The sequence below is a fragment of the Haemorhous mexicanus genome, chromosome 13 (genome assembly GCF_027477595.1).
Source record: "Haemorhous mexicanus isolate bHaeMex1 chromosome 13, bHaeMex1.pri, whole genome shotgun sequence".
Lineage (NCBI taxonomy): Eukaryota > Metazoa > Chordata > Aves > Passeriformes > Fringillidae > Haemorhous > Haemorhous mexicanus.
In genome coordinates this window covers 4,012,778-4,037,010 of record NC_082353.1, presented here as the reverse complement: position 1 = coordinate 4,037,010, position 24,233 = coordinate 4,012,778, and the positions used below count along the sequence as shown (strand labels likewise).

Sequence of the window (24,233 nt, the reverse complement as noted above, 5' to 3'; positions counted from 1 at the left end):
TGGGGGAAATCTGGTGGTTTGGTCATTTAATACCTCACTGGAGTTACTTCTTGTCAGAGCTTTGGGAACTTGGAATTGTGGATTTTTGAGTGCTGGGGGATGTGACCTGATCCTGGGAGCCAGAGGGCTTTGTATTCCAGGGGAGGGGAGGAAAGGGGAAAGGGGAAAGGGGAAAGGGGAAAGGGGAAAGGGGAAAGGGGAAAGGGGAAAGGGGAAAGGGGAAAGGGGAAAGGGGAAAGGAAAGGAAAGGAAAGGAAAGGAAAGGAAAGGAAAGGAAAGGAAAGGAAAGGAAAGGAAAGGAAAGGAAAGGAAAGGAAAGGAAAGGAAAGGAAAGGAAAGGAAAGGAAAGGAAAGGGGAAAGGAAAGGAAAGGGGAAAGGAAAGGAGAAGGGAAAAGGGAAAGAAATTAAAAGAAAGGGGAAGGGGAAAAGGAGAGAGGAAAGGGAAAAGGAGAAAAGGAAAGAAAAGAGGAAAGGGAAAAGGAGAGGGAAAAAGAAAAGAGGAAAAGGAAAAAGGAAAGGGGAAAAGTAAAAAGGAAAGAGGAAAGGGGAAAGAAGAAGGGAAAGGGAAAATGGAAAGGGAAAGGGAAAAGAAAGGAAAGGGGGAAGGGAAAAGGAGAAATGAGTAGGGAAAGGGGAAAAGGAAAAGGAGAAGGGAAGGGGGAAAGGAGAGAGGAAAGGGAAAAGGAGAAAAGGAAAGAAAAGAGGAAAGGGAAAAGGGGAAAGAAGAAGGGAAAGGGAAAATGGAAAGGAAAAGGGAAAAGAAAGGAAAGGGGGAAGGGAAAAGGAGAAATGAGTAGGGAAAGGGGAAAGGGAAAAGGAGAAGGGAAGGGGGAAAGGAGAGAGGAAAGGGAAAAGGAGAAAAGGAAAGAAAAGAGGAAAGGGAAAAGGAGAGGGAAAAAGAAAAGAGGAAAAGGAAAAATGAAAGGGGAAAAGTAAAAAGGAAAGAGGAAAGGGGAAAGAAGAAGGGAAAGGGAAAATGGAAAGGGAAAGGGAAAAGAAAGGGGAAAGGGAAAAGGAGAAGGGAAAGGGAAAAGGAGAAGGGAGAGGGAAAAGGAGAAGGGAAAGGGAAAAGGAGAAGGGAAAGGGAAAAGGAGAAGGGAAAGGAAAAAGGAGAAGGGAAAGGAAAAAGGAGAAGGGAAATAGGAAAGGGGAAAAGGAGAAGGGAAAGGAAAAAGGAGAAAGGAAATAGGAAAGGAGAGAGAAAAGGAAAGGGGAAAAGTAAAAAGGAAAGAGGAAAGGGGAAAGAAGAAGGGAAAGGGAAAAGGAGAAGGGAAAGGGAAAAGGAGAAGGGAAAGGAAAAAGGAGAAAGGAAACAGGAAAGGAGAGAGAAAAGGAAAGGAGAGGGCAAGGGCAGCAAGGAGCAGCTGCTGCTGCCTGGTGGGAGGTCAGTTCCACCTTTGAGTGAAGAATTGCTGCTCCTTGCAGCTGAGAGCCAGGGGGTGGTGGAATGGTTTCCTTTGTGGCAGTGGGATTGCAGTGGTCCCTGGGGTCTGTCCCTCCCCAGCTCCTCAGGGAGCAGCTCTGGGCTCTAAACCCCCCAGGGAAGCCCTGGCTGCTGGGTTTTCTCCAAGGGGCAGGGCCCAGGAGAGGGAGTTGCTCAGATGAGGTGGGTTTGTCACTCAGGGGCCTCAGAATTTACTGGGTGGGAGTGGTGACAATTCCTCTGGGTGGGCAGAAGGAGCAGGGCTCAGGGCTTAAGGAATCTCTGTCTTTAAAAAGCCAAATAAGCTCGGCTTAGTCTGGGGCTGGTCTTGTTCCTTTGCCCAGCTGGTGCTTCTCCCTCCTGTTGGCACATCTCACTGGTCACTCTGGCCAGGCCTTGTGTGCAAGAGGGGAAAAAAATGGAGTGAAACATCATTCCAGGGTTGGCACAATGGGCTTTGGCCCATTGGGAAGCCACTTCAATCCAGGAGCCCAAAGTGCCCGGGATAAACTCCAATAAAACCACTTTTGCTGCTGGGAAGGAAAAATATTTTGCTGCTGAAGCAGGAAAAATTCAAATAAAAGCACTTTGGCTGCTGGGAAGAGCAGGAGTGGCAGGAATCCACGGGCAACAGGTTCAGGAGTGAGTTACAAAGGAATAGCAGGGGCAGCTCTGGAGAACAGTGGGAAAAGGGGGCAGGAAAAGGATTGTCCCAAGGATTTTGGAGGTGGAGTGGCTTGGATCTGTGGTTGGGGTCCAGGTGGAGCTGCTGATTCCCAGTTCAGAGCTGGGGAATCAAACCAGGGCCAGGAAAGGGAGAGAATTGACTGGGGAGCTCTTCATCCCTTGGAATCTTTAATATCCAGGCAGTTTTGAAAGGGATGAGCTCTTTCCTTTGCTTTCTCTCTTTAATATCCAGAAAACCCAGGATGGAACAGATTCTCCAGTTTGTTTCCAAAATGATTCCTGGATTAGGCTTTGCTCCAGAAAATCCAGGATAAAAACAGATTCTCCAGTTTGTTTCCAAAATGATTCCTGGATTAGGCTTTGCTTTCTCTCTTTAATATCCAGAAAATCCAGGATGGAACAGATTCTCCAAAATGATTCCTGGATTAGGCTTTGCTCTCTGTCTTTAATATCCAGAAAATGCAGGATAAAAACAGATCCTCCAGTTTGTTTCCAAAATCATTCCTGGATTAGGCTTTGCTTTCTCTCTTTAATATCCAGAAAATCCAGGATGGAACAGATTCTCCAAAATGATTCCTGGATTAGGCTTTGCTCTCTGTCTTTAATATCCAGAAAATGCAGGATAAAAACAGATCCTCCAGTTTGTTTCCAAAATCATTCATGGATTAGGCTTTGCTTTTTCAGCTTCTTTCACCAGTCCTTTGCCCTGCTCCTGGAGCATTCCTGGAGCCCCAAATCCCAGATCTCCAGGCCCCAGCTTGGAAATGAGGAATGTGAGAATGAAGAAATCCCAGATTTCCAGGCTCCAGCTTAGAAATCAGGAGTGTGAAAATGGATAAATCCCAAATTTCCAGCTTGGAAATCAGGAATGTGAGAAGAAATAAATCCCAGATTTCCAGACTCCAGTTTGGGAATCAGGAATATGGGAATAAATCTCAGATTTCCAGGCTCCAGCTTGGAAATCAGGAATGTGAGAATGAAGAAATCCCAGATTTCCAGGGCCAAGCTTGAAAATTGGGAGTGTGTGAAGAAATAAATTCCAGATTTCCAGGCTCCAGCTTGGGAATCAGGAATGTGAGAAGAAATCCCAAATTTCCAGCTTGGAAATGAGGAATGTGGGAAGAAATAAATCCCAGATTTCCAGGCCCCAAATCCCACATTTCCAGTTTGGAAATGAGGAATGTGAGAAGGGAAAGGGAAAGGAAAGGAGAAGGAAAGGAAAGGAAAACTGAAGGGAAGGAAGGAATAGGAAGGAAGAAAGGGAGGGAGGGAAGGGAAAGGAATGGAAAAAGGAAAAGAAAGGAAATTCAGAGGATTCCCTAAGAAAAGGAGAGAAAAATGGAAATTCAGAGGATTCCTGAAAGAAAGGAAAAAGGAAAGGAGAGGAAAATGGAAATTCAGAGGATCCCCCAAGGAAAGGAAAGGGAAATGGAAATTCAGAGGATTCCCCAAGGAAAGGAAAGGGAAATGGAAATTCAGAGGATTCCCAAGGAAAGGAAAGGGAAATGGAAATTCAGAGGATTCCCAAGGAAAGGAAAGGGAAATGGAAATTCAGAGGATTCCCAAGGAAAGGAAAGGGAAATGGAAATTCAGAGGATTCCCAAGGAAAGGAAAGGGGAAGGGAAGGAAGGAATAGGAAGGGAAGGAGGGAAGGGAAAGGAATGGAAAAAGGAAAAGAAAGGAAATTCAGAGGATTCCCTAAGAAAAGGAGAGGAAAATGGAAATTCAGAGGATTCCTGAAAGAAAGGAAAAAGGAAAGGAGAGGAAAATGGAAATTCAGAGGATTCCCAAGGAAAGGAAAGGGAAATGGAAATTCAGAGGATTCCCAAGGAAAGGAAAGGGAAATGGAAATTCAGAGGATTCCCAAGGAAAGGAGAGGGAAATGGAAATTCAGAGGATTCCCAAGGAAAGGAGAGGGAAATGGAAATTCAGAGGATTCCCAAGGAAAGGAAAGGGAAATGGAAATTCAGAGGATTCCCAAGGAAAGGAGAGGGAAATGGAAATTCAGAGGATCCCCCAAGGAAAGGAAAGGGAAATGGAAATTCAGAGGATTCCCAAGGAAAGGAAAGGGAAATGGAAATTCAGAGGATTCCCAAGGAAAGGAAAGGGGAAGGGAAGGAAGGAATAGGAAGGGAGGGAGGGAAGGGAAAGGAATGGAAAAAGGAAAAGAAAGGAAATTCAGAGGATTCCCTAAGAAAAGGAGAGGAAAATGGAAATTCAGAGGATTCCTGAAAGAAAGGAAAAAGGAAAGGAGAGGAAAATGGAAATTCAGAGGATTCCTGAAAGAAAGGAAAGGGAAATGGAAATTCAGAGGATCCCCCAAGGAAAGGAAAGGGAAATGGAAATTCAGAGGATTCCCAAGGAAAGGAGAGGGAAATGGAAATTCAGAGGATTCCCAAGGAAAGGAGAGGGAAATGGAAATTCAGAGGATTCCCAAGGAAAGGAAAGGGAAATGGAAATTCAGAGGAGCCCCAGCTCCTCCCCTGCAGAGCCCCAGAGGTGAGTTGGGATCCCGAGGCAGGAGAAGGAGGCAGCCAGAGCACTGTGGGGTTTTTCCAGTGCCACATTGGTCTGCAGGATTGGTGGAGGAGTTCAGGCTGCCCTCAGGAGCTGCCAGCTGCTGGAATCCTTTATTCCCCTGCACTCTGGGCTGGCACTGGGGATCCCTCTTCTCCCCCCAGATCAGTCCTGGCTCCTCTGAGTCTTTGGGAGCAGCAGGAATTAAGAGAGCCCAGCTTTTCCTCAAGGATGAGGCAGCAGGTTCCTGTTTGCTCCTGGGACCACGTGAAAGGAACTTCATTAAAACAAAAAAAAAAAAGCAATGAATGGTTAAAGCTCAGCCCTTCCCTTGCCCATCCTCCCTGCCATTCCTGAAATCACTCAGATGTTTTCAGGGGCTGCCTTTGAAGCTGGGGGCTGCTGAATTGAGCTGTGTTATTAGCAAGGCTGGGTTCCCATTCCAGGGAGCTGCTGTGGGCAGTAATTACCCCTTGGCTCTCCCTGCCTGAGAACTTGCAGCTCGGGGCAGCAGCCCTGATCTTATCAGCGTTTGTTCTACAACAGTTTTCTTTCTCAGAGCATCTGTTTCACTTCCTAAGGCTTAACTCTGCCCACAAAAGGAATTTCTGTGGATTCCCTGATAATCCTGAAATTGCTGCACTTTTCATTGATTCAACCCACAGGGCAGGGGAGGGCTGATCCCCAGGTGGGGATTTCAGCAGACTCCTGGCTTTAAAAAACCTAAAAAACTCTACAAAAACCCCTGTAAAACCCCTGTGCCAAGTGAGGGGCTGCAGGCTGAGCCTGGCTTTCCCAGGAGGAGTTCCCACTCCTGTGCTCTGGAAGGTTTTTGTCCTGCAGAGGATGGGAAGTGTTGGTCAGCGTGGCAGCTCAGGGGTTAACTCCAGAGCTGCTGTGCCCACCTGGGCTTGGCTCTGCTCAGGTGTTCCAGGGCTGGGCAGGGATCCCAAAAGGGGCTCCTGGAGCTGGAGCTGCACCTGGCACTGGGCAGGGGCCAGCTGGGGGGCTCAGGTGCTGCCCAAGGTGGCAGTGGCACAGGGAGGGCTGTGGTGGCACAGGGAATGGCTGTGGTGGCACAGGGAGGGCTGTGGTGGCACAGGGAGGGCTGTGGTGGCACAGGGAGGGCTGTGGTGGCACAGGGAATGGCTGTGGTGGCACAGGGAATGGCTGTGGTGGCACAGGGAGGGCTGTGGTGGCACAGGGAATGGCTGTGGTGGCACAGGGAATGGCTGTGGTGGCCCAGGGAATGGCTGTGGTGGCACAGGGAATGGCTGTGGTGGCACAGGGAGGGCTCTGGTGGCACAGGGAGGGGCTGTGGTGGCACAGGGAATGGCTGTGGTGGCACAGGGAATGGCTGTGGTGGTACAGGGAGTGGCTGTGGTGGCACAGGGAATGGCTCTGGTGGCACAGGGAATGGCTGTGGTGGCACAGGGAATGGCTGTGGTGGCACAGGGAGGGCTGTGGTGGCAGAGGGAATGGCTGTGGTGGCACAGGGAATGGCTGTGGTGGCACAGGGAATGGCTGTGGTGGCACAGGGAGGGCTGTGGTGGCAGAGGGAATGGCTGTGGTGGCACAGGGAATGGCTCTGGTGGCAGAGGGAATGGCTGTGGTGGCACAGGGAATGGCTGTGGTGGGACAGGGAATGGCTGTGGTGGCACAGGGAGGGCTGTGGTGGCACAGGGAATGGCTGTGGTGGCACAGGGAGGGCTGTGGTGGCACAGGGAGGGCTGTGGTGGCACAGGGAGGGCTCTGGTGGCACAGGGAATGGCTGTGGTGGCACAGGGAATGGCTGTGGTGGCACAGGGAGGGCTGTGGTGGCACAGGGAGGGCTGTGGTGGCACAGGGAATGGCTGTGGTGGCACAGGGAATGGCTGTGGTGGCACAGGCAATGGCTGTGGTGGCACAGGGAATGGCTGTGGTGGCACAGGGAATGGCTGTGGTGGCACAGGGAATGGCTGTGGTGGCACAGGGAGGGCTGTGGTGGCACAGGAATGGCTGTGGTGGCACAGGGAGGGCTGTGGTGGCACAGGGAGGGCTGTGGTGGCACAGGGAATGGCTGTGGTGGCACAGGGAATGGCTGTGGTGGCACAGGGAATGGCTGTGGTGGCACAGGGAGGGCTGTGGTGGCACAGGAATGGCTGTGGTGGCACAGGGAATGGCTGTGGTGGCACAGGGAGGGCTGTGGTGGCACAGGGAATGGCTGTGGTGGCACAGGGAGGGCTGTGGTGGCACAGGGAATGGCTGTGGTGGCCCCTGAGGTGTTGGTGGCCCAGGGAGGACTGTGGTGGCCCAGGGAAGGCTCTGGTGGCCCATGAGGTGTCAGTGGCATGGGGGGGCTCTGGTGGCAGAGGGAGGGCTGTGGTGGCACAGAGAGGGAGCTGTGGTGGCACAGGAAGGGCTGTCTGAGGTGTCAGTGGCCCAGAGAGGGCTGTGGTGGCCCAGGGACGCCTCTGGTGGCCCCTGAGGTGTTGGTGGCACAGGGAGGGCTCTGGTGGCCCAGGGAGGGCTCTGGTGGCCCAGGGAGGGCTCTGGTAGCCCCTGAGGTATCAGTGGCCCGGGGAAGGCTCTGGTGGCACAGAGCCCTCTCCTTGTCCCCTGGCAGTGGGAAATGTCCCCAGACCTTCCCCAGAGCAGCAGGAGGAGGTGCAGCAGCTGGCCCAGCTCAGGTGACAGCAGGTGACAGCCGTCCCTGCTGCTTTGGTGGCCATATGGCCAAAGCCTGGTGCCCTCAGCTGCCCTAAGCTCCTTTTCCCTGGAGGTGCCCCCCAGATCCCAGGGTGGAGCTGTGGAAAATGGATTTATTCTGCTTATCCTCTGCCACTCTGGCCTGATCACCCTTTTTTTATTATTATTATTATTATTATTTCCTAGAAAACAACCCAAATGTGTTCTGTTTTACTTCTCCAGAGTCTTTAAAAGTTTCATTCCTGGGAATTATCCCAAGTTCAAACCTGCTGGTGGGAGGGAATTGCCTCCTTTAATCCCTCTCCTTTCTCATCCCTGCCCTCAAATGGAGTGGAATAAGCTCTCAGCATGACCAGAATTCCCTCTGGAAGCAAATTCTGCCTCTGGATTTATATCCCAGGGAAAGGAAGCAGCCAGAGGGAAGGGTCAGAAAGCTGAATCTGCACAAATGTGCAAGGTGTGTGCAAGGTGCAGGCTGGGAAATCCCTGCTGCCTCCTTTTCCTGCTCCTCTGTCTCATCCTGGCTGCTCCATGGGTTTGATCCCAGTGATCAGTTTTAGGAGTTTTATGGATGTTTCCATAATTAGCCAAAAATCTGTGGGTTTAATCTCTGCTGGAGAGAGAGAGAGAGAGAGAGAGGCTGAGGGAGAAAGGACATTGGGATGGATCCTGCTGTGAGCAAACCCAGCCTGGAGAGGGCTGGGAATTGATCCTGTGCCACAAAGAGCTGACACAAGACCAGGGGCAATAATCCCCCATGAAATATCTCTCAGCTGATGGGGCTCCCTGGCTAATTGACTTTGCAGCAGCAATTAGTGGCTCCAACCCAATCAGCAGGCATTAGGGAGCTGTTCATCTTCCTCACTCAGTGTGAGCCTCACAGCCAGGTGATGCTGGGAGTTTGGGGTGCTGCAGCACCTCCACAATTCCCAGGGGGTGCTTTTGGGGTGCTGGGGCCTTTTCTCTCTGTGTGTTTGTCCAGATGGATTTGGCTCTTTCTTCTTTTTCCAGCACACCCTGGACTGGGACTTTATGGAATTGGTGCTCTCAGGGTGCCTGGATTTATTTCAGGGTCATCCTGGCCTTCCATCCCCCTGGAGCTGCTGCTTTATTTCAGAATTCAGAATTTATTTCTCCACAATTGCCAGGGGGTGCTTTTGGGGTGCTGGAACCTTTTCTGTTCATGGGTTTGTCTAGGTGGATTTAGCACTTCCCTTTTCCAGCCCACCCTGGACCAGGACTTTATGGAATTGGTGCTCTCAGGGTGCCAGGATTTATTTCAGGGTCATCCTGGCCTTCCATCCCCCTGGAGCTGCTGCTTTATTTCAGAATTCAGAATTTATTTCTCCACAATTGCCAGGGGTGCTTTTGGGGTGCTGGAACCTTTTCTGTTCATGGGTTTGTCTGGGTGGATTTAGCACTTCCCTTTTCCAGCCCACCCTGAACCAGGACTTGGTGGAGTTGATGTTCTCAGGATGCCTGGATTTATTTCAGGGTCATCCTGGCCTTCCATCCCCCTGGAGCTGCTTTATTCCAGCCTTTGGAGACCATTCCTGCATGGTGATTCCCAAGTGGAACAGCTCCTAACCAGATGAATCCTTTTTAATGATCCTTAACCCAGCAAAGCTGGGATTTCTATTTCTCTGGTGGAAAATCTTCATCCTCCTGGAGTCAGGGGCATGATTGCCCTCCTCCTGCTCCTGCTCTTCCCAGGAGGATGGCCTGGAGGTCAGGAAGGAAGGGTGGCACTGTGGAGGTGCAGGATGTCACCCCAGCAGAGGCACAGAGGGGTTGGAATCCTGCTCCTCAGGAGGGGAGGTGGATTTCCACTCCCCAGGATGGGACACTTTAACTCAAAACCCCTCAAATTTTGTGTTGAAATTGAAGAAACAAACAGAACTTTTCAGGTTGTTGGTTTTTTTTATTCTCTTATCAACAATTCAGCACACCCTCTACAGACCAAGCTGAGTGTGTAAAAAAAAGCACCAAAACCCCACAAAACACACGAGTTGAGACTCTTTTAAATCCCTTTTCTTTCATTAACTCTTTAACCTTTTTAGCAGTAACTAATTCTGAGTGTGTTCACCCAGCATCTGCATTCCAGCTCTTTTAACCAACCCAACGCTGCAGAAAATGGAGAAGGTGAAGAAGAACAAACCTCACCCCAAATCTTCCACCTTGGCTCCTGCCTCCAGCTAAAAACCCAAAACTCTTCCCTTTTTCACCCTGTAATAAACTGGGTGTATCATAAAATAATAAAATCATATCAGTAAATACTTATATATTATAATATATAAAATACCTGTATTATCATATATATTACATATTCTTTATATAATATAGAATATCTATAGAAAATATATAGAGATATTATTCTATATAATGTATAATATGCAATATATTATAATATAGTATATGTATATTATACTATATATAATTATATTATATTATACACATTCTATTTAATATTCTACATAATATTTGATATAATATTATATGTTATATATATTACATTTTATATATAATATATAATTTATAATATAATACTCTATATTATATAATATATCCACAATATACTATATATTATATTTTACATATTCTATATTATTATGTTATACATATTATATATTATTATATATATAATTATATCCAGAATATAATATATTATATATTATATGTTGTATATATTATTATATTATATATTGGTATATATTATTATATTATATCCATAATATAATGTTATATATTGTATATAATACATATTATATTATGTTATATTATATTATGTTATATTATATTATATTATATTATATATTAGATATTATATATCTGTTATATATAATTATATATATTAAATTTATAATTCATTATATATTTACTAATTATTAAATAGTAAAATAATATATTTTATTAATTATATTTATTAAACAATACACATTTTATGACGTATTCTACATAATGTTCTATATGATATACATAATATATTATATTCAATATATATTATAATATAATATATTATATATATAGAACATATATTATGTATTATATATTATATATCTAATTTATAATTATATATTAGATATATAATTTATGCACATGTCATTATTATTAAATAGCAAAATAATATCACTTATCATATTTATTGAGCAATACACATTCTATATATTCTACATAATCTATAGAATATATAGAATATATTATATAATATGTAATGTCTAATATATTATATATATTAAATGTATTATATAATATGCATATAATATAGTATGTATAATACATATTATATGTTATATTAGATATCATATATCTACTATATATAATTATATATTAGATATATAATTTATCATATATGTAATACTTATTAAACAATAATATAATTTTTACTTATATCTATTAAACAATAAATATATTATTTATATGCTATAAATAAATATAATATTTATATATTACTATTTATAGAAATAATTTATCTATATGTTTATTTTATTAAGCAATAAAATATGTGTTTATTTCCCACACTCATAGATTCCAATTCACCCCATACTTTTCAAAGCTTTTTTCATTTTAATTTCGCTTTTAATTTTAATTTTCGTTTTTTCATTTTAATTTCGCTTTCAACTTTAATTTATTAATTTTTGTTTAGCTTTTTATCATAAGTTTTTAATTCTGGTTCAGATTTCAGTTCTAAACCTTTTTCCAGAAGTTTTAATCTCCCCAAACCAGACCCAAAGCAGCGTTCTCAGGCTCCAGCCTCCCCCCGGACAGAGCCATCCCCTGGACCCTGAACTCCACAGCCACAACCCCCTCCCTGCCTTTCCCAGCACCTGCAGCTCATCCAGCAGCTGCTTTTCTGGGTGTTTGTGCCTAAATCCCCTAAAAACAACCCCCCAAAAACCCCAGGATCCCTTTCCATCCTGCGCTCTTTTCCCTCCCCAGAACGGCGGCGGCAGCTGGAGCGACGAGGGCGACGGCGGCCGGGGCAGGGAGATCTCCCGAGACTTTGCCAAGGTTTGTCTGGGCAATTTATGGAATTTTTGGGATCTCCCCTGATCCATGGCAGAGCCCTCCCTGCAGGGAATGTCTGGGAAAACTGCCTCGTCCTGCTGTTGGGTTAAAATATTGAATTCTTATTGAAATAGGAATGAACAGTCAAACTTGGGATGTTTAAAAGATTAAATCCAGTTTTTCTCCAGCTGGGAGGAGAATATCCTGCCTTTGGAATGCTGTGCTCACTTCCAGCTAAAGCAGCTCTGCTCTTCCCAGAGCTTCCTGGGAATGCAGCCCCAAAATCCTCCTCTCTGCTGGGATACACTGCCTGGGCAACTTCATTTTGATTTGAGTGTTTCAAGCCCAAATGATAGAGGTTAAATATTAATAAATAGTTCTGGTTTATAAATATTTAGATTTTATAAAAGAATCATGTATATATGTAAAAATAGAATAGATGTTTTCTATTATATAAATATTTCTATTTTATAAAATATTTCTATTTTAGAATTATCGATGTTTATAGAAATAGAATAATTTTTAATATGTATTATATAAATATAAATATTTATAAATCATAAATACAAATTATTCCCACAGCAAATCAAACCTGGGCTGGTTTCTGGCATTTCTGAAGGCTTTTAGTTTATTCCAGCTCTGGGGATCCATTCCAGCTCTGGGGGTGTTTTCAGTTTCTGGGGATCCTTTCCATTCCTGGGAATCCACTCCATTTCTGGGCATCCCTTCCATTTCTGGAGATCTTTTTCATTTTCATTTCTCTTTTCCAGTTCTGGGCATCCATTCCAGCTCTGGGGACCCATCCCATTTCTGGGAATCCCATTCCATTTCTGGGGATCTATTTCATTTTCATTTTTCTTTTCCAGCTCTGGGAATCCATTCAGTTCCTGGGAATCCCATCCCATTCCTGGGCATCCTTTCCACCTCTGGGGATCCATCCCATTTCTGGAATCCATTCAATTTCCTGGGGCTCCATTCCATTTCTGAGGTTCTTTTCCACCTCTGGGGATCCTTTCAGTTTCTGGGGATTCATTTCATCTCTATCCATTCCATCTCTGGGGGGATCTTTTCCAGCTCTTGGAATCCCATTCAATCTCTGGGGATCTTTTTCATTTTCATTTTTCTTTTCCAGCTCAGGGGATCCATTCCATTTCTGGAGATCCACTCCAGCTCTGGGAATCCTTTCAATTCTTGGGGACCCATTCCATTTTGGGGGATCCATTCCATTTCTGGGAAACCATTCTCTTTCTGAGGATATTTTTAATTTTCATTTTTCTTTTCCACCTCTGGGAATCCCATCCCATTCCTGGGGATACATTCCATTTCTGGGGATCTTTTCTTCCTCTGGGGATTCATTCAAATTTTGGAAATCCATTCCAGCTCTGGGGATCTTTTTCATCTCTGGGAATCCATTCCAGCTCTGAGGATCCATCCTATTCCTGGGCACCCATTCCATTTTGGGGGATCCACTCCATTTCTGGGAAACCATTCTCTTTCTGGGGATATTTTTAATTTTCATTTTTCTTTTCCAGCTCTGGGGATCCATTTAATTTCTGGGGATCTTTTTCATTTTCATCTTTCTTTTCCAGCTCCAGGGATCTCATCCCATCCCTGGGGATCCATCCCATCCCTGGGGATCCATCCCAGCCATGCCCACCGAGCCCCCAGGCCCCTCTGTGTGTCTCTCCCCTCTGCCTGTGCTCTCCTTTCCCTGGAAGCAGGCAGAGTTCTGGAATGTTCTGTCTCCTGGCAGCTGACTGTGCTTTGTCCCCCCAGCTGTACGAGCTGGACAGCGACCCCGAGAGGAAGGAGTTCCTGGATGACCTCTTCATCTTCATGCAGAAGAGGGGTGAGTGCCCTTTCCTGGCAGTCCAGGGGTGGAATTCTTCCCTCCTCAGGCTGGAAAAACAAATCCTGGAGTTTGGGGCATTTCCCTTGGCATTTGAGGACAGCAGTAGGGAAGATCTGCTCTGTCAATTAAATGAAATTATTTTAAATTATTTTTAAAAAACTAAATTATTACATTAATTTGATTAATTTGAATTAAATTCAATTAAATTTGCCTTCAATTTCTTCCCCATTCTGACGTAGTGCTGGTGTTGTCCATGCCCTGAAGATCCCAGGAACCTTTTCCTGGAATTCCCAGGGTGCCAGTGATCCCAGTCCAGTTCTCAGAGCAGACTGGTGATAATTAACAGGTGTTTAATTGGGCTGTTGGCTAACATGAAGCACCTCTGAATGTTTGGGGTGCCCTCTAGTCCCTCCAAGAGTGGCAGTGGCCCGGGGAGGGGCTTTGGTGGCCCCTGAGGTGTCAGGGGCACAGAGTTTCTAAAAGAAACCCAAATCCAGCTCCTCTCCTGAGGGCAAAGTGTTTTTAAAATCCCAATCCTGTACTGAAGAGCTGCCTGGTTCTAAAAAAAACCCAAATCCAGCTCTCCTGAGAGCAGAGTGTTTCTGACATCCCAATCCCAGACTCAAGAGCTGCCTTGTTCCAAAAAAACCCCAAATCTGGTGTTTCTGATGTCCCAGTCCCAGACTCAAGAGCTGCCTTATTCCCAAAAAAAAAACCCCAAATCCAGATCTCCTGAGGGCAGAGTGTTCCTGACATCCCAATCCTGGGCTGAAGAGCTGTCTTTTTCCTAAAAAACCTCAAATCCAGCTCCTCTCCTTGGAGTAAAGTTTCTAACATCCCAATCCCAGACTGAAGAGCTGCCCTGATCCCAGAACCCCAAATCCAGCTCTTCCCCTTTGAGCAGAGTGTTTCTGACATCCCAATCCAGGGTTGGAGAGCTGCCTTTTTCCTAAAAATCCCAAATCCAGCTTCTCTCCTGAGGGCAGAGTGTTTTTAAAATCCCAGTCCTGGGCTGAAGAGCTGCCTGGTTCCCAAAAAACCCAAAATCTGTCACTCCTGAGGGCAAAGTGTTTCTGACATCCCAGTCCCAGACTCAAGAGCTGCCTTGTTCCCAAAAAAACCCCAAATCTGGTGTTTCTGACATCCCAGTCCCAGATTCAAGAGCTGCCTTGATCCTAAAAACCCCAAATCCAGCTTCCCTTTGAGCAGAATGTTTCTGACATCCCAATCCCAGGCTGAAGAGCTGTCTGGTTCCCAAAAAAACCCCAAATCTGGTGTTTCTGACATCCCAATCCCAGATTCAAGAGCTGCCTTATTCCCAAAAACCCCAAATCTGGTGTTTCTGACATCCCAATCCCAGATTCAAGAGCTGACTGGTTCTAAAAAAAACCCAAATCCAGCTCCTCTCCTGAGGGCAGAGTGTTTTTAAAATCCCAGTCCTGGGCTGAAGAGCTGCCTGCTTCCCCAAAAAACCCCAAATCCAGCTCTTCCCCTTTGACCAAAGTGTTTCTAAAATCCCATCCCAGGCTGAAGAGCTGCCTGGTTCCCAAAAAACCCCAAATCCAGCTCTCCTTTGAGCAGTGTTTCTGACATCCCAATCCCAGGCTGAAGAGCTGTCTGGTTCCCAAAAACCCCAAATCTGTCACTCCTGAGGGCAAAGTGTTTCTGACATCCTAGTCCCAGGTTCAAGAGCTGCCTTATTCCCAAAAAAAACCCCAAATCTGGTGTTTCTGACATCCCAATCCCAGACTCAAGAGCTGCCTTATTCCCAAAAACCCCAAATCTGGTGTTTCTGACATCCCAGTCCCAGACTCAAGAGCTGCCTTGATCCTAAAAACCCCAAATCCAGCTCCCCTTTAAGCAGAATGTTTCTGACATCCTAGTCCCAGGCTGAAGAGCTGCCTGGTTCCCAAAAAACCCCAAATCCAGCTCTCCTTTGAGCAGTGTTTCTGACATCCCAATCCCAGGCTGAAGAGCTGCCTGGTTCCCAAAAACCCCAAATCTGTCACTCCTGAGGGCAAAGTGTTTCTGACATCCTAGTCCCAGGTTCAAGAGCTGCCTTGTTCCAAAAAAAAAACCCCAAATCTGGTGTTTCTGACATCCCAATCCCAGATTCAAGAGCTGCCTTGTTCCAAAAAAACCCCCAAATCTGGTGTTTCTGACATCCCAATCCCAGATTCAAGAGCTACCTTATTCCCAAAACCCCCAAATCTGGTGCTTCTGACATCCCAATCCCAGATTCAAGAGCTGCCTTATTCCCAAAAAAACCAAATCTGGTGTTTCTGACATCCCAATCCCAGGCTGAAGAGCTGACTGGTTCTAAAAAAAACCCAAATCCAGCTCCTCTCCTGAGGGCAGAGTGTTTTTAAAATCCCAGTCCTGGGCTGAAGAGCTGCCTGCTTCCCCAAAAAACCCCAAATCCAGCTCTTCCCCTTTGACCAAAGTGTTTCTAAAATCCCATCCCAGGCTGAAGAGCTGCCTGGTTCCCAAAAAACCCCAAAAATCTGTCACTCCTGAGGGCAAAGTGTTTCTGACATCCCAATCCCAGGCTGAAGAGCTGTCTGGTTCCCAAAAACCCCAAATCTGTCACTCCTGAGGGCAAAGTGTTTCTGACATCCCAGTCCCAGGTTCAAGAGCTGCCTTGTTCCAAAAAAAAAAACCCCAAATCTGGTGTTTCTGACATCCCAGTCCCAGGCTGAAGAGCTGCCTTATTCCCAAAAAACCCCAAATCCAGCTCCTCTCCTGAGAGCAGGGTGTGAAGAACAGCTCAGTTTGTCCCTGGTGTCTGTGGGGCTGGAAATCAGCTCTGCCAATAAAAATCTCCCTGTAAAAACCCAAACCCAGGGATTTGCTGCTGTCCAGGAGGAGCTGAGGGAGCAGAGGCTGCAAAGATTAATGGGATTTCACAGGAGCTGCAGGGATGAAAAGGTTGGGATGGTTTTGGGATGCCCCTGGGAAGGAGCAGCCGTGGAGCAGCTCTAACACAGATCAGATGTGGAGGGCTGTCCCCAAGGGCCATCAAAGGGCCCTGGAGCAGCAGAAACCATGGATGGGGACATCAGAGAGAAGCTGGAACTGGCCTTTGTGGGGTTTTGTTCCTGGAAGGGGACACCAGAGAGAAGCTGGAACTGGCCTTTGTGGGATTTTGTTTCTGGAAGGGGACACCAGAGAGAAGCTGGAACTGGCCTTTGTGGGGTTTTGTTCCTGGAAGGGGACACCAGAGAGAAGCTGGAACTGGCCTTTGTGGGGTTTTGTTCCTGGGAGGGGACACCAGAGAGAAGCTGGAACTGGCCTTTGTGGGGTTTTGTTCCTGGGAGGGGACACCAGAGAGAAGCTGGAACTGGCCTTTGTGGGGTTTTGTTCCTGGGAGGGGACACCAGAGAGAAGCTGGAACTGGCCTTTGTGGGATTTTGTTCCTGGGAGGGGCAGCTGGGCACAGGGAGGGTGGGACAGCAGGGCTGGGGGTGAAGCCTTGGGAAGGCTGAGCTAGAACTGAGACTAGACTGGGCTCAAGAATAAAGCAGGGATTTATTAAAATCATCTCAGTGGATCCACCTTGGGCAGCACAAGAGCCCAGCCAGGGCTGCACCCAAGGTGAACCAAAATGGACAGCAGGTCACAGGGGCTCTCACTTCTATGGGTTTTTAATAATTTGCATATTGGAGTTAATTGTCAATTACATCTTCAGGTTATGAAGGTCCCATCCTTGTTCTTCTCTCTTCAGTCAAAGATTGCAGCTCTCCGTGGGGTCCCTGTTCCAGGGCAGGATCAGGGATTGCAGCTCCCCATGGGATCAGGGATTGCAGCTCTCCCTGGGGGCCCTGTTCCTTTTTCTGCCCACTCTGGAGAACCAAACCCCATAAATCTCAGGCTGAAGCAGCCAGGATTTCTCCTTGGAGAGGGATTTGAGCAAACCAGGAGCTGAGATAGCTCAGGGCTGGAGCTAATTTGCTGCTGTAAAATGAATTTTCCCTCTGTTCAGCTGGGAATTCCTGCACCCCACGGAATTGCCATGCCTCCCTTCAAAGATGAAACAAGAAATTCTGTTTTTCTGGAGATTTGGCTCAGGGTTATTTTAAATCACTGTGGACTTCCCCAATTTCCTGGGGAAAAGCTGTTCCTTCTGGCTGCCTGGTACAGCATCTCCCCTGAACATATTTAGAGTGGGAAGAGCAGCTTTTTATTTACCTGCTACAGGTTGTGGCTTAAAAATGTCTTTTCCCTGCCTATTTTTCACTGCAGTGGGAGTGAAAAAAAAAAATCCCATTTCAGTGGGATTTCCACATCTCTGTGCTGAACAAACCCTGGGGATTCTCACCTCCTTTGTTCCTTGCTGTAAAATGGACACTTGTGTGAGGAAATTGGATAGGGTAGGTGGGAGGTGGTTAAAAAGCAGAGCTGGGTGTGATTAAATGCTCTTTGTGCAGGACAAGTCCTGGCTTAGGCTGCTGGAAATCCCTGTGTGGAAGGGAAACTCTGGCATGGAGGCCAAGGGAACCCCTGAAATTCACCTCAAACCTACTTTTGGGGCAGTTTTCCTCAGTCTGCATCTCCAGCTTGAGCTCTGACTGCCAGGTCTGGCCCAGGGAGGGCGGAGAGGAGGAGAGCACAGCCCTGGGGTGGGAGGGAGAGGATGGTCCCAGTTAATCCCTCTGCCATGCATGTGCCAAACCCCCTTGCTCAGGTGATTCCCAGGTGTAATCCCAGCCATTCCAGGCTTTCCTGGGCTCCAGCCTGGGACAGAAGGAACACTGAGGTCCCTCTGGGTTAACCCCTGAGGCTTCCTGGAGCAGGGAGACTGCATTGATTTACTGATGACACTTAGTTCATCACCAATTGTGCTTTTTTTATAGTTTTGTTCAAGGCAGCTGTTTTTTCTTCAAGACTTTCTAATTCCCCAGTTGCTGTTTAACCCCTCTGCTGGTTGTTTCTTTTTTAAAGCAGCTTTGGAGCAAGTGCCCAGTTGGGTGGAGGTGATCTGGGCACCTGTGGGTGCACCCCTACTTTGTCCCACGTTCCTCTCTTAGGAGGTGCTAATCAGTGAGGCCTAATTAAGAAACTGTCATCACTTTCCAGATGTCATTTTTAGGGTAGCACAAAACTGTTTTGCTAAAGAGATCCTGAATTTCTGTTGGGTGTAGGGTCCTAATCTGATACATCTACTGCAGTTCCAGGGGTTAGGGAGGGGAAAAAGCTTTTCAAGGGAAACTTAGGTTGGATATCAGGAAAAAGTTTTTGACAGAGAGGGTGATAAAGTTCTGGAATGTTCTGCCCAGGGAGGTGGTGCAGTCCCCATCCCTGGGTGTGTTTAACACAGCCTGGATGTGGCACTGGGTGCCAGGGTTTAGGTGAGGTGTTGGGGCTGGGTTGGACTCAGTGACCTTGAAGGTCTCTTCCAGCCTGGCCATTCTGGAATTCTGAGGGAGACATTCCCTCCAAGGCCACAGGTGTTTATGGCTCCAGTCAGCCTTCCTCTGGGAAACCCTTTATCCCAGAAACTTGGATTGTGGCTGCCTTTGTCAGGAGCCCTTGGGACGACTCTGCTTTCCCCTTCCACATTTATCAACTCTGCACCCTCCCTTTCCCAGGGGGAACAGACTCCTCGTGCCACTTATTTGGTTGGTATGAGCCCAGTGATGGGGCTGGGATGAGCCAGGTTATGGGGCTGGGATGGGCCAAAATATGGGGCTAGGATGGGCCAAAATTTGGGGCTAGGATGAGCAATGTTATGGAGCTGAGATGAACCAAGTGATGGGGCTGGGATGAGCCAACGGATGGGACTGGGATGAGACAGGTTATGGGGCTGGGATGAGACAGGTTATGGGGCTGGGATGAGACAGGTTATGGGGCTGATGTGAGCCAAGTGATGGAGCTGGGATTGGCCAAGTGATGGGGCTAGGATGAGCCAAGAGACAGGGTTGAGATGAGCCAAATTACAGAGATGGGATGAGCCAAGTGATGGAGCTGGGATTAGCCAAATTACAGAGCTGGGATGAGCCCAGTTATAGGCCTGGGATGAGCCAAGTTATGGAATTGGGAAGCCAAAATATGGGGCTGGGATGAGCCAAGTTATGGAGTTGGGAAGCCAAAATATGGGGCTGGGATGAGCCAAGTTATGGGGCTGGTGTGAGCCAAATTACAGAACTGGGATGAGCCATGTGATGGGGCTGGGATGAGCCAAGTGATGGGGCTGGGAAGCCATGTTACAGGGCTGGGATGAGCCAAATTATAGAGCTGGGATGAACCAAGGGATGGGGTTGAGATGAGCTGAGCTATGGAGCTGGGATGAGCCAAGTGATGGAGCTGGGATGAACCAAGAGACAAGGTTGAGATGAGCCAAATTATGGAGCTGGGACAAGCCAAGTTATGGAGTTGGGAAGCCAAGTTTTGGGGCTGGGATGAGCCAAGTTTTGGGGCTAGGATGAGCCAGGTGATGGGGCTGGGATGAGCCAAGTTTTGGGGCTGGGATGAGCCAAGTGATGGGGCTGGGATGAGCCAAGTGATGGGGCTGGGATGAGCCAGGTGATGGGGCTGGGATGAGCCAAGTGATGGGGCTGGGATGAGCCAAATTTTGGGGCTGGGATGAGCCAGGTGATGGGGCTGGGATGAGCCAGGTGATGGGGCTGGGATGAGCCAGGTGATGGGGCTGGGATGAGCCAGGTGATGGGGCTGGGATGAGCCAGGTGATGGGGCTGGGATGAGCCAAGTGATGGGGCTGGGATGAGCCAGGTGATGGGGCTGGGATGAGCCAGGTGATGGGGCTGGGATGAGCCAGGTGATGGGGCTGGGATGAGCCAGGTGATGGGGCTGGGATGAGCCAGGTGATGGGGCTGGGATGAGCCAAGTGATGGGGCTGGGATGAGCCAAGTTTTGGGGCTAGGATGAGCCAAGTTTTGGGGCTAGGATGAGCCAAAATATGGGGCTAGGATGAGCCAGGTGATGGGGCTGGGATGAGCCAAGTGATGGGGCTGGGATGAGCCAAGTGATGGGGCTGGGGTTCTGCTGAGAGGCAGGAGAAGTTATTTTCCGAGCAAACTGAGAGAGGAGGATCTTCCTCTGGCTCGGGGCAGGAGCCTTGCAAGTACAGTAAAATGAATTTACCATCAAAAGGCAACAAGTCTTGTGGTGTGGCCCCAGCTCTGACCTTTCCCTCTGGAATTCTGCCCCCTGGCCCCGAGCTCATTAATCCTGGCGCTGCCAGATGACAGTAATCCATCACAGCCCTGACAGCCCTGCCCGGCTCAGGCTCTGCCCTTCAGCCTTTCCTGTGGCAGCACTGGGGGTTTCCAATAAAACCCTTCCTTTATCACCCTCCCCGGGCCGGCCTGGGGGAGGAGGGGGCACCAAATCCCTCTGGAAAACTCCGGGAATTCACCAGGACTGTGGGACCTGTGGGGCAGTGCTGGAGGAACACGTGGGAAATGGAATTATTGCAGTGGGAAAGGGAGTTACTGCAGCTCCAGTTCTGTCCCTGCTGTAAAGTTTCTCAGCTGCACAAAGGAATTTTATTTTGGAGGGGAAAACCAAACCTGGTTTGCAATAATTCTGTCACCTCAGCACCCCCAGCACAGCTGTGCTTCAAACAGGACCAAAGTGCCCAAAACTTCATTTATTAACCCAGCTAAAAAGTGCTTTATACAGAAAAACACATTTATAAACTCAGCTAAACATGTTTACACACACAATATAAATTTATCCACTGAGATAAAACCTCAAGTTTGGTTAAATGTTAAAATTCCTTCATGCAGCTGAGAAACTTTACAGCAGGGACAGAGCTGCTCCCAGGAGCTGCAATGATTTCAGCACCCAGAGCACAGCTTCCCTCCCTCAGCTGTGCTTCAAACAGGAGCAAAGTGCCCCGAAATTTCATTTATAAACCCAGCTACATCAAGATTTAGACAGAAACACACATTTATAAACTCAGCTAAGAGGGCTTTATACAGAAACATTCAGCTAAACGTGTTTACACACACAATATAAATTCATCCACTGAGAGAAAACCTCGAGGTTGGTTCCCCCCCAAAATAAAATTGCCTTGTGCAGCTGAAAAACTTTACAGCAGGGACAGCACTGTCCCAGGAGCTGCAATAATTCCATCACCTCAGCACCCCCAGCACAGCTGTGCTTCAAACAGGACCAAAGTGCCCAAAACTTCATTTATAAATTCAGCTAAACAGGGATTTATACAGAAATGTGTTTCTGTATAAAGCCCTGTTAGCTGGGTTTATAAATGAAATTTTGGGCACTTTGGTCCTGTTTAAAGCAAAGCTGAGAGAAAGAAGTTTTCCTGGGGGTGCTGAAGTTATTGCAGCTCCTGGGAGCAGCTCTGTCCCTGCTGTAAAGTTTCTCAGCTGCACAAAGGAATTTTATTTTTGGGGGAAAAACCAAACTCAAGGTTTTGTCTCAGTGGATAAATTTATATTCTGTGTGTAACAGAGTTTCTAAATGTGTGTTTCTGTGTAAATCCCTGTTTAGCTGAATTTATAAATGAAGTTTTGGGCACTTTGGTCCTGTTTGAAGCACAGCTGTGCTGGGGGTGCTGAGGTAACAGAATTATTGCAGCTCCTGGGACAGTGCTGTCCCTGCTGTAAAGTTTTTCAGCTGCACAAGGCAATTTTATTTTGGGGGGAACCAACCTCGAGGTTTTCTCTCAGTGGATGAATTTATATTGTGTGTGTAAACACGTTTGGCTGAATGTTTCTGTATAAAGCCCTCTTAGCTGAGTTTATAAATGTGTTTCTGTCTAAATCTTGATGTAGCTGGGTTTATAAATGAAATTTCGGGGCACTTTGCTCCTGTTTGAAGCACAGCTGAGGGAGGGAAGCTGTGCTCTGGGTGCTGAAATCATTGCAGCTCCTGGGAGCAGCTCTGTCCCTGCTGTAAAGTTTCTCAGCTGCATGAAGGAATTTTAACATTTAACCAAACTTGAGGTTTTATCTCAGTGGATAAATTTATATTGTGTGTGTAAACATGTTTAGCTGAGTTTATAAATGTGTTTTTCTGTATAAAGCACTTTTTAGCTGGGTTAATAAATGAAATTTTGGGCACTTTGGTCCTGTTTGAAGCCCAGCTCAGGGAGGGAAGGTGTCCAGGGGGTGCTGAGGTGATTCAGGGAGGTCAGATCCCCTCGCTGTCCCTGCTCCAGCTGGGAGCAGCTCCCTGGAAATGCTTCAGCCCTTATTCCCCAGTGCTGCAGGAGATGTTTGTGCCTCTCACAGGCATTATCTGGATTAATAATTTGTGTATTTTCCCAGCTGCTGAGCTGGGGAAATGTGGAGAAGGGTAGAAGTGTGCTTGGGGGGAAGGCTGGGCATTCAAAAGCAGATATTTGTTCATATTTTCTGAGTTGCTGAGAGCTTCATCCACAGCTCTTCCCTTTCACTCTCCATCTGGATGAAAGTCCCTGCTGGACAAATTAATGCCATTCCTTTAATTGGATTGGGAAAACTGGGGGGAGAGGGGCTTCATCCTCCCCCAGCCCAGCAAAGGCTTTGCTGCTGTGGCTAATTAATGGAAAAAAAGGGAATTTTGGGGTGTCCTGGGGGCTTTGGAAGGAAATATTTCCCTGTTTTCCCTGCGGGTGTGACTCAGGTGATGAGTGACAGCTGGAGGTAACTCGATCCTGCCCTGATTCCCAGGGCTGCTCTCAGCCTGAGACAAAATGGATGCTCAGGAAAAAAACAGAGGAAATTGGGGATTTTGGGGAGGGAGGGATGGAGCTGCAGAGTTTGGAGGGTTTGGAATTCCCTCTGTGCTTCCTGAGGGGTCTGTGCCCCTGAAATGTGGGAAGGGGTTGTGGGATCTGCTCCTTGGACAAGGGAAGAGGCTGGGATTGATATAAATTGAAGCACTTTGAATCTGTGGGGTTTTCAGCCCTTCAGAGCTGCAAAATGGGATCTGTTCCTTTTATCCAGCATCTGGTTAACCTGTGGGAATTGGCACCACGAGCTACTAAAGCCTAATGGGATTCCCAAAGAAAAGACAGGGGAAAAAAATTCCCCCTTGGATGTCTGACAAGGCCATCTGCAGGGCTCCTTTCATGGCACGGAATAAACTCATTTATAGGGCCATAAACGGGGGATCAGGGGCTGCCAGCAGTGGCACCAGCCTCCCCTGGGGACTGGGGATTCCACAGTTGTCCCCTGCCCCCCTCCCAGCCTTCCTGCCAGGCTAGGGCTGCCCATTGTGGGGACAGGATGGGCTGGGCGGCCCTTTGATCCAGGACAGAGTTTCCCAGGCCAAATAAAAGCTCTGCCACTTCAGCTTTTTATTATTCCTTCTTCCTCTCCCTGCCTAAATCTCCTTAGGCTGGGCGTTGGCACTTCCAGGAGCTGCCAGAGGGGGAGGTTAAAAATCAGATTTTCTTCCACATTAACCCAAAATACACAGAACCAAGCAGGAAGGATGGAGCAGGATGTGGTTTTGGGATGCTCAGAGCTGCTGTGGCCTCATCTGGGAATTGTTTGGGAGGGAAAAGGAGTGGGAGGCTGGAAGCTCTCTGGAAGGAGCAGCCTTTATTTACCTCTCCATGTGGTGGTTGTGAGGGTCCCCAGGATGAGGTGAGAGATGAGTCTGACTCCATGTTCTCAGAAGGCTGATTCATTATTTTATGATATGATGTTATATTAAAGAATGTCATACTAAAACTGTACTAAAGAAAGAGAAAGGATACAGACAGAAGGTCACAAAGAATGGTAATGAAAACTCATGACTGACTCCTCAGAGCCTGACCCAGCTGATGGTGATTGGTCATTAATTAAAAACAATTCAGATGGAGCCAATCAAGCATTCACCTGTTGGTAAATGATCTCCAGACCACATTCCAAAGCTGCAAAACAAAGAGAAGCAATCAGATGATTATTGTTTTCATTCTTCTCTGAGGCTTCTCAGCTTCCCAGGAGAAGAAATCTTGGTGAAGGGATTTTTCAGAGAATATGACAGTGACATCTCCAGGTTGTTCCAAATGCTGAACATGTGAGAGGGGGATGGGATTCTGTTTTCCAGTGCTGATTCCCTTGGTCCTGCTGTTCCCAGGCAAACAGCACATCCTGAGGGATGAG

At 47.2% G+C, this 24,233-nt stretch overlaps 1 protein-coding gene across 1 annotated transcript in view; it reads left to right on the top strand.

Annotated features, from left to right (window-relative positions):
- Positions 1 to 24,233, top strand: part of ARID3B (AT-rich interaction domain 3B) — a 40,742-nt gene that overhangs the window by 4,072 nt on the left and 12,437 nt on the right. Inside the window, exons 3-4 of the mRNA XM_059857946.1 lie at positions 11,253 to 11,324; positions 13,098 to 13,170. Coding sequence (XP_059713929.1) covers positions 11,253 to 11,324; positions 13,098 to 13,170 — 145 coding nt within the window. The remainder of the gene's footprint in view (positions 1 to 11,252; positions 11,325 to 13,097; positions 13,171 to 24,233) is intronic.